The sequence below is a fragment of the Opisthocomus hoazin genome, chromosome 4 (assembly GCF_030867145.1).
Source record: "Opisthocomus hoazin isolate bOpiHoa1 chromosome 4, bOpiHoa1.hap1, whole genome shotgun sequence".
Classification (NCBI taxonomy): Eukaryota; Metazoa; Chordata; class Aves; order Opisthocomiformes; family Opisthocomidae; genus Opisthocomus; species Opisthocomus hoazin.
The window spans coordinates 53,833,438-53,850,308 of NC_134417.1; the positions used below are offsets into that span (position 1 = coordinate 53,833,438).

The window sequence follows — 16,871 nt, forward strand, 5'->3', positions numbered from 1 at the left end:
AACACTTCGTGTCAGAAAATTTTTACGTAGTTTTTACTGAATGAAGAAATGAGACCTCAATTTGGATTGAATTTTGAGCTTGACTTAGCTTTCAGTATTTGAAGCAAAATCATTCATCTACCAAAACGGGTTCCTTGCCTGTGATAGCTTAAGGCTGTAATGAAGACAATGCATCACTTTTGTGATAATTGCTTGAATTACTATTCCAAGTGAATGGCCCACTTGGGTTGATCTCTACTTTCCGCTAGTGAAAAAAGGCAGCTTCTTTCCTTTATCTACTTTGTACCTTCTGTGCAACATTGAACCCTTCTTCCCAGACCACCGAAGTCAGTGGTGAGAATTCACTTGGCTTCAGGTGGTCTGTGGGCAAGGCAGCAGAGCTCCTTCATGGGGGGGGTGACTTTTCCACAGCCTCCTCTCCCACCTCCATTGCTGCTCCTGCATGGGGCAACCCCTGCAAAATTTGCGTTACGTGACCTGCAAAGGCAGGTTCGCCATCCATTAATTTGGGGACAGTGAAGCCAGTGCACAGGACACACACGTGTCTGTGTGCATGTTTTCCTAATGCTGGGGGGACAGGCCATGCCACATGGACGAGGAGCAGCGAGTGCTCTGCTGGGGCGTTGATCCAAGCTATGGGCACCAGACCTCTCTGCAGAACAGCCCTCTTTCTTTGCTTTTTTTTTTTAAATTTCTGCCTATGATAGGACAGAGGGGGAAGGCAGGGCTGCGAATGGAAATCCAGGTGCTGATTGCTTCTTCCAGCTCTCGTCCCTCTGTAGGAAAGGGTGGTCTTGCACTGAATGCCTGTTAGTGAAGATCATAATTACTATGAAAAGATCAGACACTGCCTTTTTTAAAAAAAATATTATGTTTTACTAGTGTAAGAAAAAAATTGCTTCGACACTTTTGTGAAGATACTGGAGTTTTGGTTTTTAAATAAAGCATATTTTCTCAAAGCTATTTCCAGACCAGCGTTCCTAAAGCTCTAGAACTGAGATTGCTTAAAATGAAAAAGTGGCATACATTGATAAAAAGGAGACTCCTTTACATCAGCCTAGATATATTTTATATTGTCTTATCATGCACAAGAGGGGAGCTGGAAGCACTCTTGTAGTGTAAAAAACTGTGTTGTTAATTAAAAAGGAGGGTGTGTCAAGGCAGATGAGTTAATATAAGAAAAAAAATCAACCATGTTGCAAGTCACTGAAAAAAACCATGCATACATGGTTGCAAGATAAAGCAGCCCATCTGTGTAATTTACATAAATTATACTAGTTCCTAGCAGTCCCATACAATTGGTGCAACATCTAGAAATTAGCAGAGCATGGGGAGGTCCACACCCCACCCTGCTTGTTACAGATTTCCAGTGCCTGGGAACTGCAGATGTCACAGCAGGGACACCACAGGAGGAGCAAAACCGGTCACCGGGGGCTTCTCTCTCTCTGGTCAGGGTGTGCCTTCCCATACAAGCCCTCCTTAGCCGTTGTGTGGATGCACTTGCCATTTCACCCGCATCTTCTGCAGTGCACAGAGTGGTTTCCCATCTCTTGTCTTTGCCCTCTCTCCAGTTACTTGCTGCCTTGTCTGCAGTCCCTCGCATCCATCGCTGTGGGGATGCGCTCTGCAGCCGCATGCTTGTGGTTTGGTTGCGTTGCGACTTTGCGAAGCTCTCAGGAAGTTACTGCTTTGCCATATGTGGTTTCAGCACATGGTTTTGCCTCTGATGTTCTTCTGCTGGTTCCTCCAAGGGCCCAGTGATGATGGTGGGCAGTTTGTTGGATGTTTTTAAAAAACAGTATTCACTACGCCATTATTTGTGGGTAAATTTTGAAGGCAAATAGCCGCAACAGTGATGTTATGAGCCTGCTGATCTAGGCTGGAGAGTACAGTAAGCTTGAACCCGAATGTGCTGTTTTATATTTATTTTTGTTAGCACGAAACAAAACATTTTAGTGAGGAGCGTGAAGTTCGTGATTTTCAGTCTTATGTTGGCTTTTTCAATGTTTCTTTTCCACCGTAGTTGAGATGGATAGCCTTTCTGAACTATCCCAGCAAGGTGCCAACCATGTCAACTTTGGTCAGCAGCCAGTCCCAGGGAACACAGCCGAACAGCCTCCGTCCCCTGTTCAGCTTTCTCATGGTAGTCAACCATCAGTTCGGACCCCGCTTCCAAACCTGCACCCTGGACTTGTATCTACTCCCATTAGCCCTCAGCTGGTTAATCAGCAGCTGGTAATGGCCCAGTTGCTGAACCAGCAGTATGCAGTGAACAGACTTCTAGCCCAGCAGTCCTTAAACCAACAGTACTTGAACCACCCTCCTCCTGTCAGTAGATCCATGAACAAGCCGTTGGAGCAGCAGGTCTCAACAAACACAGAGGTGTCTTCCGAAATCTACCAGTGGGTCCGTGATGAACTGAAACGAGCAGGAATCTCACAGGCAGTATTTGCACGTGTGGCTTTTAACCGAACTCAGGTCAGTCTTCTTTTTTTCTTCTTTTTTTTTTCAGTCTAAGAGTCCCTCCTTTCTCTCTGTTTAGTACTTGTCACCTTTTAAAAGTCCCCATTTCTGCCTTGTCGCTCAACTCCTATGAAGGAACCACGCTTCCTTGCAGGACCGGCGTCCATGTTGATACAGTACAGAAATCTTCAATGATTGCTTTGTGGCAGTACCCACTGTTCTGACATACACCTTGGTTTCTCTCCAGTTATGATGGCTTATGAATAACTTAAACTTCCTGGGAAAGGACATGAACAGCTCTGTGCTGAACCATTCACAAAGTCACCCAACAGATTGCCTTTTGTGTTGCACAGGTATACCCATACTGACCACGTGCATGCACTGAACAACCTGTCTTCTTTCACAGGTGTACCTGAGGATGGTCTTTTTGCATTTATTTTTATTATTTTCTATTGTAAGTCTTAATAATAACATCTTTTCAGGCTTCTGAAAAGATTAAAACAAAAAAAATATTTTTAGATTATCTACTCTTTTCGTGTGTTTCTATAGTTTGGTGCAAAAACAGTAGCTGCTGAGATTGCCAATGTCCACGTCAGAACATATACTTCAGCTCTGCATTGCAGAAAAAACTAGCCTTAGCAAAGCTGATAAGTAACACTAAAATGTGTTATTTTTTACACCTGTTTTAGAAGCTAACCCTGTTATAATTTATTCTGCTCTATGAATTTAACTTAATACCATGTTGCATGGAATTTAATCAAGCAGAAATTATGGAAGAAATGTCAGTATATCTAATGCAAATAATAAGATCTCAAAATTTTAGAAGTCTGTTTTAACAGAAAATAAAATAGTTGTGGTTTTTTTTTAATAGGGTGTATTTTTAAAAGATGTAGATAAATTTGCTTTGGATTCCACATTTTTAAACTTAACGAACAAGTATTTGTCTGTTGTAGAATATAGTAAAAAAATAACAATGTGAGCTTCTCTTGAAATGTTGATGTTTCTCCCTGCATAGCTTAGAGAATAAAAATTCTGTTTCAAATGCACAGGTACCAAGTTTGAATCCATATGTCATTTCTAATTGTTCTGAATTATTATTGCCTTAAGCTAGAAGAAAGTAGAATCATTGTGTGAATTCTCTGCGAACTCTCTGTGAATGTGTCTTTCCTCTTAGCAGCAGAGGAGGTTTTCAAGATCTGGGTCTTTCAGACCAAATTTCATGGGATACATGAACTTATTCAAGGATTACTTATGTCAGTTGGGTTCAGGCAGTGTCAGCTGTTATATTTACAAATAAGTGAGATAGAGTTTCCTTTAATATTTTAACTATGATACTGTAAAGTATTGAAATATTAACAGTAGCCTCAAGTTACCATGATTTGTAGCTTTCATCTTACCTGGACAAAAAGCTAAGCAAATATTTCAGAAAAGAAATAGTTTATTAGATATTTACTTATTTGTCAGACTTGCCTAAAAGCAGCTTGTTTTCTCTCAGCTTTCTTCCGCCTCTGAAGTTGTTTGTTCAGCTTTTGTCAGCTAGTTTTCCATACAGCTTTTGGTCTGTCATTTGTTCAAGGGCAGTATTTGTTACCTGAAGTACAAGGACGATTGGTTCTGACTGGATGTTGAATTTATATGACACAGTATGAGAAGATGCTCTTGAGATGTGATGAATGCAACGGTAGAACTAGATTTCTAGTGCAAAAATAGATTCCTGATTACTATAAATTTTTCTTACTACAAATGTTATTAAATACTTGTTTAAAGTTCAATTCTTCCACAGACGTTGTGGTTAACCAGCTTGGTAAAATGTGTTCAAAGTGACCCAAAACTGGGAGGAAACCCCAAAATGAGTGTTGAAAACAAATCACGTGAAGAGATAGGAAATATGTATGTAATATATTCTGGCAATTTGCAACCAGATCTACTTGATTGAACACAGAGTTGTATCCCTATATCCTACAAGTTGTGTTAGTGAATCAAATTAGTATTTGCAGTTAGCTACATAAGATTTTGCAGCATTTGTTATGTAGCGAACAGAAAGGAAAGATACTAGGAGCCTAGGCGATGTTAGCCTCAGTGTCACCAAGAAATATCTCAGCATACTTTTAATATGAAGTGAAGCCCCATTGAAATCCAGAGGAGTTTGTTGTGGGCACATTTCACCTTTGCAAAACTGAAAATTGTTAATTGTACCCACAGTAACAGCTAATGTCCAAGTATAAATACATGCAGAGATACCTGTGATTCTTGTATGAAAGCACTTAAATTTGTTTTGCTTGCTGTACTTTGGTGTTTATCTCGGGTTCTTCAAGGATACATCACATTTAACTAAAATTAGGGCAGCACTTAAATGACTGATGCTACTTAGAAGTTATTTTCTAATATTGATGTAATATCTTTTGTCTTTTTTTTTTTTTTTTTGGCTAGAGCAAGTGAAAATGCTTGTTTAAATTAATCTACTGTTTTCAGAGATAAAAAGCTAACTCAGGCTTGCCACTGACATTTTTGAAACTGTCATAGGCATGTTTGAGCCGTGTCCAGGGACCATATCATGCCATCAATATCTGAAGGCAGCAGATCTCACTGAAATCAGTTGGGAGTTCTGCACAAAAGACCCCTGATGTCGAGATTTGGTCTCAGATGAGGGGAGAGATAAGCTCTCAGCGTAAAAGTTAACGAAGGAAGTGAACTATAAACTAAGAGTAATTTAGCTTAATGTTTTGGCAATAAGAATGGACTTTGGTGGAACTAGCTGAAGATACTCTTGTTTTATAGACTAGTGCTCTGCAATATGAATACAGAATTTAGTGGAGGTTTTTGGGTGGGAAGAGGGAGTTCTACCAGCTTAATGTGGTAATTCAACACTTGGCTCTAATTTCCAGGAATTTTATATTTTGGGAAAAAATGTTGACTAGAAATATTTCAGCTTCCTCCCAGCCCAAAAGAAAGAATTTGGTAAAATTACTTCTAAGAACTAGGTTATCTTTTTTTAAAATTATTGTCTATTTATAAGGCAGAGAAAAACCCTCCGCCACACCTCAGAAAATTGAAAGGGTGTTCTTAATATCTTCTTGCATAACTTCTCCCCTACTCTTAACTTCAAAATAGTAGTTTCAAAAATGTGTAGTTCTCAGCAATGTGTCTTGCAAAGTGTAATCAAAGAGAAGTCCAGATAGCTATGACTTGAATGAAAATTAACGTCTATGCAGGCACAACAGAACAATTGTTGTGGGGAGCAGAAGTGGTTTCGGAGGGTGAAGCACTCTCCCCGCAAGAGATTTCACTGTAGTCCTTCTAGGAAGGCTTCAGAGCCCAGTGGGGTCTGAAGCGTCGTTTGTTGCTCAGCAGTTGCGATTCCAGCTCACTGGCTGCGAAGAAACAGATTGAATCCTGTTAGCCCCTCTTCGCAGCGCACCGTGGAAAAGTATGTTGAGTCAGGATTTGTGATAGCAGATCCGAGTTTTGCCTCAAGCACGGCTACCAAATGTGTCTACCGGTCTCTCTGTTCACTAGGGTAATTTCGGTAGTGTTTCAGTTGCCGTTTTAACGAATTAATAAATGGAATATATTTTCCAGCTGATGTCAGTGTGCTGTGCAGACACCTCTGCTCTCTTGAAAGAGCAAGTTCATTTTTTTCCTGCGCTTTCTTGGCCAGAAAATGGCATTTCTGAGCAGCTCGCTGGCCTGGGTGGCATGGAGCGGTGGTGAGGGGACATTGCCGATGCATCAGGGCAGCCCCCCAAAGCGTGGTGCCCTCCGCCAGCCCCCACCACAGTCTCCCAGCACAGAGAGGCTCAGCCTGCCCCTGCAAATCCGCAGTTGAACTGGGAGGCCCTCCGCTCTGCTCTGTTCTTCGAGAGAGAGCTACAGCAGAGCGTCGGCATTTGTTCCGCTGAACCACCTTTGGAGCCCTAAACAAATAAACAAACTCCTCTTACCATTTCTGCCTGGCGTTTGTAAATGTAAATATGAGTCAGGAAACGGAAAGCTTGGGTTCCCACAAGTGAGTCTGACATTTGACTGGAAGGCGTAGCTTAACCTGGTGCGTGGCGGGGTGACATGTACGTACTGCGCGAGCAAGGAATCGTGTTAGTCATGGTTGTGGTTGGAACTGTAACTCGGGGCTGCCTGTCGCTGCTTGTGTACACTTTCAGCCATAACATTTGCTGCATGAACTCGGGCGCTGCTGTACGGAGGTGACCTCTTGGCTCCATGTTCGCAAAAGCAGGGGGAGTGCTTTTTGCTGCTTTTGCCATGTCTGACTATTGTCAATTTTTCTTCTTCCCACCAGTGACAGTTTTTCATCTCAAGGTTTTTTGAGCACTTCTCAGTGTTTCTGCCAGATACCTTTTCTCTCCACCTCCTTTCTGCTTCACCCCCATGCTTGTTTAAAATATTAGCTGCCAGGATACATTGCCTTTCGTTCATGTATAGCGCCCTTTCTCATATGTGAAAACTTCTGTGTATTTACGGCTGTGCTCATGCTAATTCTGGGCAATTGCTATTTCGAGGGAGAATGCTTGGATGCAGTAAACGGCTCCATGTAATTTTAAAACAAAATCTAAGTTTACACAAACCACCTTCTCAGGCATGTTTTTTTTTTCTTCCACTTTGTCTTTGGCACACTTTATTTTCCAGTAAAATGAAAAATGAAGATGGATTATTCAAAATTGATAACAGTAATGGACCATCATGTAATGTTTTATTGAATTTGAGTTCTGTAAATTATGTGGTAGAGAGAAATTTGCCTGCTTAAGTATAACAGAAATTGCCACTGTATTCATATAATTCTTCGTAGTGTAATTTAAGAAAAAGCACACTATCCATATCACTATTGAATAAAAGGTAAAAAGGTGCTATTACACTATCATGACAGCTCTCCTCTTGCTACTAAGCGACGTAGATAAATGTGTCTGCTTATAACTTACTTGGCAGTGATCCAGGCTTGTGGGTGGAGCTTGTGAATAATCCTCCACCTGGACATGGGATGGGAGCACCCTGCAACGGAGAGGGATAGGATTCGAGGGTGTTCTGTGTGTTTTGGGGAGGTTTGGGCAAATTGCATTTTTCTTCTAGGAGCTTTGAAGTTCTATCAGGCTGATAAAATCTATTCGAATCAGTGATTATGTTCAAAGAGGAGACAAACTGGGGGCCAGACAGACAGTGTTTTTGTTCATATTGGCAGACACTTGAGTTTATCTCCAGTTTTAAAAAATTCATAATTAGCTTTTGAAAGCCCTGATAATATTTATTGAACATTTTTGTGCAATTAGTAATGAATTATACTTGTGATGACGTGTAAACTTTCTTTTTTTCAATGAGACCTGGTAACATTTTAAGAAAGTACATTTCCAGTGCAAAAAGGATACAAAGGAGGAACAGAGAGGAGGACTCTGAGCCTGGCATCGTTTATAATCTGTGCAAAACAGCATTTAGCTTTATGCAACCTGAGGTACAATATCAGGGAGTCACACCAAGACTTGTATCTTGGCAAACCAGTTCAAGCCTGGTAAAATGAACAGTAAATCTCTGCACGTCAGCATGGGGCAGGATGTGAGAGCTGATCTTTTCTTTCTAGGGTTTTCCCATTTTACATCTTGTCCAACAATGTTTAGCTGAAGTTCAATGCTTAGAAAATTGAAGCAGTAGCAATAGAGCTTCATATTTGAAGCAGGCAAACTGTATTACAAGACTTTGCCTGCATCTGGTACCACACTGTTTTTTTCCATGTTTTTTCCTTATATATTGTATATTCTGACCCTCAGGTTCAAAGCTCCTAGAAGTAAACACCGCCTCCTTGTCTTCTCCCCAGTCTCATCTCCCCTGCTCTCTTCACATCTGTATCCTCTGCTCTGTTCCCAGCTCATGCAAAGAGTCATGGCAGTGCTGGGAGAAGGAGAGGGGAATGAATACTTAATGGCATTTCTAATCACCAAGAGGTGTCCTGCAGCAATGGTTATACTGACAAACACAGGAAAAATACAAAAAAACAATTTTCATTGTTTACTCATTTCACTAAGGGGGAAAAAGCTGTACAAGAAAAACAACCTCTTCTGCCTTTTTTTAGTTGCCCACTATGTGGCAAAGGCTTATATGAGCAATATTTTCTATTACGGGCTAAAGTGTTTTTCAAGGACATTTCCTGTGGCTGACAGTGGGCTGGCTGTTAGTACGGAGTCTCCTCTCCTGCCAGTGATCAGTCCACTTCAGTGTGTGTTTCTTCTTTTTAATCCTGGTGCGGTTGTTTTCAGCACCGTAGCAGTCAGAAATCACATGTTTTCACACCTTGATCATACATCCTGTGCTCTGCAGACAGCTTTGCATTATGCTCCAGTGGCACAAAATCATTTGTGCCTGCCTTGGAGGATGGGTCATGTAAGCCTACCACTGACAAACAATAATAACTGCGGGTTTGAGTACTTAGAAGTAGAAAAAAATGGTAGACAAGAATTTAATTTCCATATTTGCTAATAAGTAAATTTATTGTTAGACTAATCATTAAGAAAAATTTTGAAACTTATACTCTACCCAAATGCCACTTATGTCTGTAACTCGTTTATTTACCTTCTGAGTAGTTTCTACCTGGATACCAGGAAAGAGGAGGGATGAAGAATAAGTGGTAAGAAAGTATCTCCCAGGATTACTTTTGTTTTTTAATCCTCTTACAAGTTATTTTTCATGCTTAGTCCTGGAAAGACTGTTTGTGTTTTCTGTCCCATTTCCCTCTTACATGTGCAGGCACAGGCAGGGCCATGGGGACCACTGTGGCCCCAGGGTAGTGGTTAGCACCTCTGCCCTCATCGCCCTGAGAGATGGAGAGGCGATGGGGCAAATGCAGAGCTCAGAGCTGCAGCTTTCTGTACCACTCCCTTAGGAAGGGATATCTTCAGTCAGGATTGCCACTCTCAGTTTTAGCTCTTTTATTGCCCCTAGCCATTATCCCAAATAACTTACAACAGTTTTTTAGGAAAAGAAACATTGGGTTGTGTTATTTCTTTAAAATCACATTGATGCTCCCTTGTTACACTAGCAATAAAAGCCTGTCATGTCAACGCTCTTCTTATCCCAGCATGGCAACAGCATTCATTCTAAAAAGAAGTTCATGTTTGGTTTTGCAAAAGTTAGTTTTCTTATCACTGCCTTTTTACTTCAAGACAGTAGAGTGTTTTGTATGCCTGACATACTTAAAAGGAGAATTTGGCAAGGGGGGGAGATTTCAAGAACCTGTTGACATTAAAGTTCTAGTTGCGCTCACAGGTTCATATATATTTCATCTTTTAGAGTAATTAGGTGTCCCAGACTGCCAGGCCTGCTCCACTCTGAGAACCGAGATGAAATGATTACGTAGGAAACCTGGTGTGGTCTGTACAAGCAGCTGGCGGCATGCTATCGGCTGCAGCCTGCCCATCTCTGGCTCGCTGCTACTGATGCCCTGGGTGCTGTTTTCCTTTCATGCCCCTGTGCTCACTTTTCTCTGTCGTTGCTGGACTCTGAAAGTGGTCAAAGGACAGGAATGGTAAATGGACTTAGGAAATGGGACCAGCATGGCAGGTGCTCAGATAGCCCAGGCAATCACAGAATCACAGAATGTTCGGGGCTGGAAGGGACCTCTGTGGGTCATCCAGTCCATCCCCTCTGCCGAAGCAGGGTCACCTACAGCAGGCTGCACAGGACCTTGTCCAGGCGGGTTCTGAATATCTCCAGAGAAGGAGACTCCACAGCCTCCCTGGGCAGCCTGTTCCAGTGCTCCGTCACCCTCAGAGGGAAGAAGTTCTTCCTCATGTTCAGACGGAACTTCCTGTGCCTCAGCTTGTGCCCATTGCCCCTTGTCCTGTCGCTGGGCATACTGAAAAGAGTCTGGCCCCATCCTCCTGACACCCACCTTTGAGATATTTATAAGGTCCCCTCGCAGCCTTCTCTTCTTCAGGCTGAACAAGCCCAGTTCCCTCAACCTCTCCTCATAGGAGAGATGCTCCAGTCCCCTCACCATCCTTGTAGCCCTCCGCTGGACTCTCTCCAGTAGTTGCTCATTTTTCTTGAAGTATGGACTGAGTGAGGATTAGGGTTGTCCTGGTGAGGAGAGAGGGAGTGAAGGAGGGGAACCATCCAACAGAGAGTTTCCTAGCTTGTTGTTAAACTCCAATATACAAATCTCAAAAGAAAATATTGACTTATAAAATGACGGACCTTAGTCAGTTAAGCAGTGTTTTAGCAACGTTGGGAGTTTATTGTCTCAGATTAGTTGTGAAATATCACTTCCTTTCAAAGAGCTGTTTATGTTGCTAGAAATGTGGAAAACCATTTTTTTAGGTTGGCTACACATTTTGTCTGGGAAGCCTGAGAACACCCCAGTGTCATTCCTCTGGACTGTCTGTATTTCACTTATTCTTAACATCTTGTGATTGTCTGTCGACTGTGAAAGAATTTCATGGCAAGTTAAGCCAGTAAAAGGAAAGAGACTTATTAGGCAGATTCAGTTTATGTGGTGTGTAAAACAGATGCTTAATAAAATTAAGGGTACAATTGAGGCTCTCTTTTCTGCTACCTAAATTGCCATTAATATATTCCTGTGTTGAGTGAATAGTGCATTTGCTGCTCTCGTTCTCAGCCCAGTGGAAGGAAGAACGAGGACTGGTATGCGGTGGCATGGTTTTACAGGTGCTCACCTAAGCTAACTCTCCAGGGTATTTTTTTCTTCCCTCCCTACAGGGCTTGCTCTCAGAAATCCTCAGAAAGGAAGAGGATCCCAAGACTGCCTCGCAGTCCTTACTGGTAAACCTTCGGGCTATGCAGAACTTCTTGCAACTGCCAGAAGCCGAACGAGATCGAATTTACCAGGACGAAAGGGAAAGGAGCTTGAATGCAGCCTCTGCCATGGGCCCCGCGCCTCTCATAAGCACACCGCCTAGCCGGCCTCCACAAGTAAACCGCTCTCGCTGTCTTTGAGATGTGCTTGTTGTGTTTCCTCCCTGTCCTGCTGGGCGATGCCTGTCTTAAAAAGAAGAAAACTTTTACTGTTGCATGTTTTAAACTCTCGTAGAATCATTATTTGCAGTCTGTATTACAAATTAAATTTAAGAAATATGATGGATGATAGTAGCAGTTTATTACTACCTATTTTCTAGTTTTAAGATAAATTCTATCCATTATGGCCCCTACAGAGTTTTTTTAGTCATTTTTTTGAGATACAAGCTTTACTGGGGAAGATGCTGTCTTTTAGCTGTCTTTTTCTCCTGTATTTCTCAGGTGGGGTTTTTAATGTTAGAGATTCAAATAGAGATTTTGAAAGATTTGGACCACTAAACTGAGTGGGAATGGAAGCAGAAGTATGAGTGCGTTGTATTGCCTAAAAAAATTGTCTTCCAGAAAACAAACAAGTAAAAGGAAAGGGATGGGAGAAAGAGGACTCCATCCCAAAATGCTGGGCACACTTTCTACAGGTCAAGCTACTGACAACAGGATAACGTAACAGACTTACTATATCCATTGCTCTGAAAAATTTGGATATGTTCATTTAAGATTCATTTAGTATTTGTTCAAATGAAACTCCTATTGATTTCTGTAAAATCTAGTGGGACTATTGGTTTAGTTCTTTCAAAATTACGAAGTTATGAAGTGGGATCGAGAAATTCAGTGGTATAGTCCTTGTGCCTATCAAGGAAACGCTGATGCTGATTTTAGGGTACATGAAATATACAGGTGTGAGCCATAGAAGTGCATGGGATTTCCACAAAGAAGCATCATGGTTGTGAATTAAACACTCAAAAACCCTATTTTTTTCTGAAATACCCTGCATTGCTGTGGCTCGAGGTTGTACCTATGCAAGGACAAAAGAAACTGATGTGCAGTTATGTGGGAATCATGTTGTATATGCAGTCTAGATTTGCAAGGCTTTGGGATTGTGGGAATTTTGTGATGGATGAGTATATAAACATAGCAGTTTTTCACTAACCAGACTTAGGCTTGTGCTTATGACTATATTCTGTGCCCATTCTGAATGCTATAAGTTCCTCGAGATTATTTTTTCTAGTTTTCCTGCATCTAATGGATACTAAGGACCACATTAAAGAAACGAATAACAAAATGGTAGGAAAAGGGAGGACAGAAGATCACTGTGACCTTCTGCAGTACTTTTCACAAGAAGAGAAAAATTTCTTAAGAGAAAGAACAAACTGTGCTAACGGTCTAGTTTGGTTATCATTGAGTTTAGTCTGTGAAATCCACTACAGGTACTCTTCAAGATAAAGGATGAGAATCTATTTACACAGTAATGCTTTAGTGGGAAATAGTTAAATATAGGTAACTGTGTTTAAAATAACATTTAAGTTGTTTTAATATCTGTACCTGTTCCCACAGCTGAAGTAATTCAGAGCAAAGGCTAACTCTCCTTCTTAACTTATCTGTTTTTGCCAAGGTAATGTCTCACTCTGTCTCAAGTGGTCTTGGGCAATTTCACAGCTAAAGAACAGAGTTAATTACAGGACCTTCCAGAAGGATGTCAAGTCAGAGGTAGTCCTTGTGTTGGTTTAAATTCGCACTTTAAACTGCATAAATCCCTTGCAGCCAGAAAGAAAGTGAGACTTAGGGGTTTTCTTAGCTGACAAAACATACTGTAAGTCCAAATTTAGGGGTCGGGGGCAGGGGGGAGGATAAATCTGTCTCTACTCTGCTCTAGTTTATAATTACATTTCATTTTTTTAGTGGGAGTCAGGAGTATAGCTAACCTAATTGCGACAGTTCAAAGTGGAAACAGCATACGGTTTTGTTTTGATCCTTTCTGAAAGGAAAACAGGTCAACAAAGAAACCTTATAGACTAATACTTGAGGTCTACAGGAAAAAACAATTATTTTTCTAGTTGTTATATTGTTCTCTGTCATTCAGCGAAACATATGCGCTTTACCAAGTGGATGGACCAAGGATGTAGAAACCTCTGAGTTGGGATTGTGTGCGACCTTTTTATGTGTTGCCAGAATTACCCACCTATAAACATGCGTAGCAATTGCTACGTGCTACCAAGTGTTCAGAGCCCTAAGTTTAAAAATTGAAATGTTTGTGTTGGCAACGTAAGTACAATACTTAATGCTAGAAATAATAATGAAATTATTCTATTTGTTGCACTGGCAAGTATAACTTTACAAATCATAGCAGAAATAAATTATAGTCAGGATACTGCAAAATTATTAATGCAAACAACTACTGGTCTGATACCCCACCAAATGTCCACAGTTTATTGAATATTTGATACTAAGGAAATAAAACTACTAGCGTCCTTACTACTATATTTATTATAAGCAATTATTTAAAGTTCACTATACAGGAATACAGCATAATATTTTTCTAGCTTAGCTATGAGCTTCTTGGATAACTATTGAAAGACAAAACAGACCATTTATCCCGACAACAGAATTTACACAAGAGCCAAGATATTTAATATTAAATCTTTAGACCAGTGTAACATTTGAAACAATTAAACTATGAAACCATGAAAAATAGGAGCTAATATGCCACACATGAAGGTTTATTTTGCAATTGCAAGTTATCAGTTTCGGAAGGATGTGAAAATAAACATCCTGAAAAGGATCTATTTTGCATTTTTGTGTTGCCAACTGGTGGCCAGACAGTAGAGCGGACTTAACCATTTAGCAGCTGAGCTTGTTCTGTATGAATTTTGCATACTGTTGCATACAAAAACCAGAACACGTGACCTTGGAGGTCTGACAGGGTGGTAGGAACTCACCAAGCATAAACCCTGGTGCCTGAGTTAGAAGGATCTGTGTTGAATTTATCTCATTTTTACAGCATTCTTACTAGTTGCTACTTGAGCTAATGTATCTGGATTGTTTCCAATTCTTTTTTGAAATCCTTTAAGAAGCTCTTTGTCCCCCTTTCTTCTCCCTTTCTCTCTGACTTAAACAAAAAAGCAAAATCTTACTTTTTTTTTTTTAATTGAAATCATTAGCTTCTAATGTATGAGCTTTTGGAATATGCGTATAGCCCTCTAAGCTGGTCAAGTTGTAAAAGTCTGCTACTGTCTTCCACGCTGGCGGACTGAGCGTGGGGAGACGGCATACACAGGAATTTTTCCCTTGGATGTTGTCCATCTTGCCGTCTCCTGGGGCAGAAGCCTGTCTGTCAGGCTCTTTCCTGGGGCAGCAGAGCTTATAAATGTTAGCATCTCCATCAGGTAGGTACTGCATGGAGACATAGTTGAACCTCTCCAACCTAGAACGAATTAAAAAAGATCCTTTCTTGTTCTATTTCTTCTATTAACTTTTTTTTTCCCTCTTCAACACCTTCATCTTGCAGATCGCCCCACAGAGTTCTTTTCTGGGTATCCCTAAGTCAGGTTCAGAGGATGAGTCTATTACACGTTGTGTGGGAACAAGATAATATGGGGATACTTCAGAGGATGCTGAGAGTGGAACTATGTTCAGGGTGGATGGAGTTCCCAGGGAGGTGCTAGGCATGGCCTCTCCCTCTCATCGGCGCAGTTCAGGGTGTGGGGAGAAGTGGATTACCTCCTCCATAGTATATCTTGGGAGGAGGATGGAGACAGGTGACCAAGTCACAGGTTTTCTTTTCCAAAATATTCTGGTTGAAGCTTGTTAGCCATCCTGCAGTTATGAACACTTGCTTCTCAAGGCAAATAATCTCCATTCCAGCAGAGCTGAGGAGGAAATCCTTCTTGCCCCTCTCATTCCCCAAAGAAAATTTGTGGTAACTCTTGGGGTCCATCATCATTCTGTGTAAAAACAGAGTACGTGTAATGTCAAGAGCAGCATATCATTTTTACAAGGCAACATTTTAAGAAGTAGCCACAAATCTTGCATGAGTCGTGGTTCTGGGTACTCAGTTGACAGATTTCCTGGCCTTCCTCCGACTACAGATAAATTACAGTTTCTTCATGCTAAAGCAGTTTCAGCTTGGGTCCTAGAGATAGGATGTCACTCTTGAAAGACTGGTCTTGAGGAGGACACTGCTTTGCTGATGTTTGAGGACCAGTGAACCTCCATTGCAAGGAACTCCGGATAACACCAGCTCCCATGAAATTTGATGGTGGAGCCCTGGAGTTCAAACGTATGCACACCCCATACATCAGCAGCAAAATTTTTATTTGTAAGTCTGAAAAATTTGAGATTTAGGTTGATAGTGTTTGTGCCAAGCTGCATTTTAATGAAAGTAAAAAATGAAGAAAATAATAAATGCAACCCTCTCACCCCCCTGCAAAAACCACCATGGAGAAGAGTTAATAGAAACCCTGACACTTAACTATAACTGCGCTTCCAGGCGCCACTGTAATAATGGAGTAGTAAACCTTGTCCTGATAAAAGCTGTTCTGAAAGCAACAGCATTTATTGTACCTCCTGTGCTATTTGCAGAGCAGAACTGAAAAGTAGTTTGTTTTGCCTGGAATGAACTACTTTATGAATTTTAATGTACGATGTATTACTAAAAGCTAAACCAGGATTAAAGAAGATTTTTGTTCCCAAGCTAAAACAGTACTTATAAGAATGTGTTATAAAAGATTTTTTTGTTTCAGTTTCAGTGGGGAGGGAATGGGTTTCCATGTTTGTGAAAACCTCTTCAGATTGGTTATTCTTTCTATAACAACCTCTCCTTTGTTTAGCAAATTGAATTAATCCAGAACTTCTTGCTACTGTAATCAGTCTTATTTGATAAGATATATCTGGGCAGGCCAGAAGGGGGTGGACATGTTGGGGTTTTTTTTCAAGTATTTTTAAAAGACTAAATTGATTGGTGGTAGGACGATGGCCAAACAAATTTCTGATTCTCAGTGTGTTACATTTGTAAAAGAATGCTCCCCTGTTCACTAGTATTTGCAAAATTTAGTTACTGTCAAAAAAAAAAGAAAATGTAGCTGATCTATAGCTTCTTTCCTAAACAGAAAATGTGGCTGTAAGTGTGGGCGGGGTGGGAGGTTTTGCTTAAGTGTGGATGAGATGAGAGATTATGTTTTGTTTTGGTTTTCTCTCCAAAGTGAATACTTTTTCCACCTCCTCTCGCAAGTCCTGAAGTTGCACCATTGAGGGCTTTTTTGTTTTCTGTTGGGTTTTTCAGAGGAGGAGGGTGTTTTTTCAACCCGGCTTCAAACAGCGTCTGTCTTGAACTCAATTCTAAATTCAACACAACAGCCTGGATGCTAGCTATGGATAAATTATGAAACAGTTTTATGTATGGATATTCTCCAAGAGGTTAATTAGCATTATTGCATGGAATTCATCAGACCAGAGCAGATCAATGGTCCATCTAGTCCAGCCACAGTCTATACCTGATCTTTGAAGAGAAATTAGTAAGAGGTGGGGGAAGAATTTTTATACTTGGCCAATGATGTAAATTGGAGAGGGAGAGGGCATGGCAGTGAACAACAACTCTTGATAATCCC

At 40.9% G+C, this 16,871-nt stretch overlaps 1 protein-coding gene across 10 annotated transcripts in view; it reads left to right on the forward strand.

Moving 5' to 3' along the window:
• The window catches only part of SATB1 (SATB homeobox 1), a 93,954-nt gene that overhangs the window by 47,172 nt on the left and 29,911 nt on the right, over positions 1-16,871 (forward strand). For all 10 annotated transcript variants that reach the window (XM_075419045.1, XM_075419041.1, XM_075419046.1 and 7 more), the window contains 2 exons: positions 2,024-2,478; positions 11,176-11,388. In XM_075419045.1, coding sequence (XP_075275160.1) covers positions 2,024-2,478; positions 11,176-11,388 — 668 coding nt within the window. The remainder of the gene's footprint in view (positions 1-2,023; positions 2,479-11,175; positions 11,389-16,871) is intronic.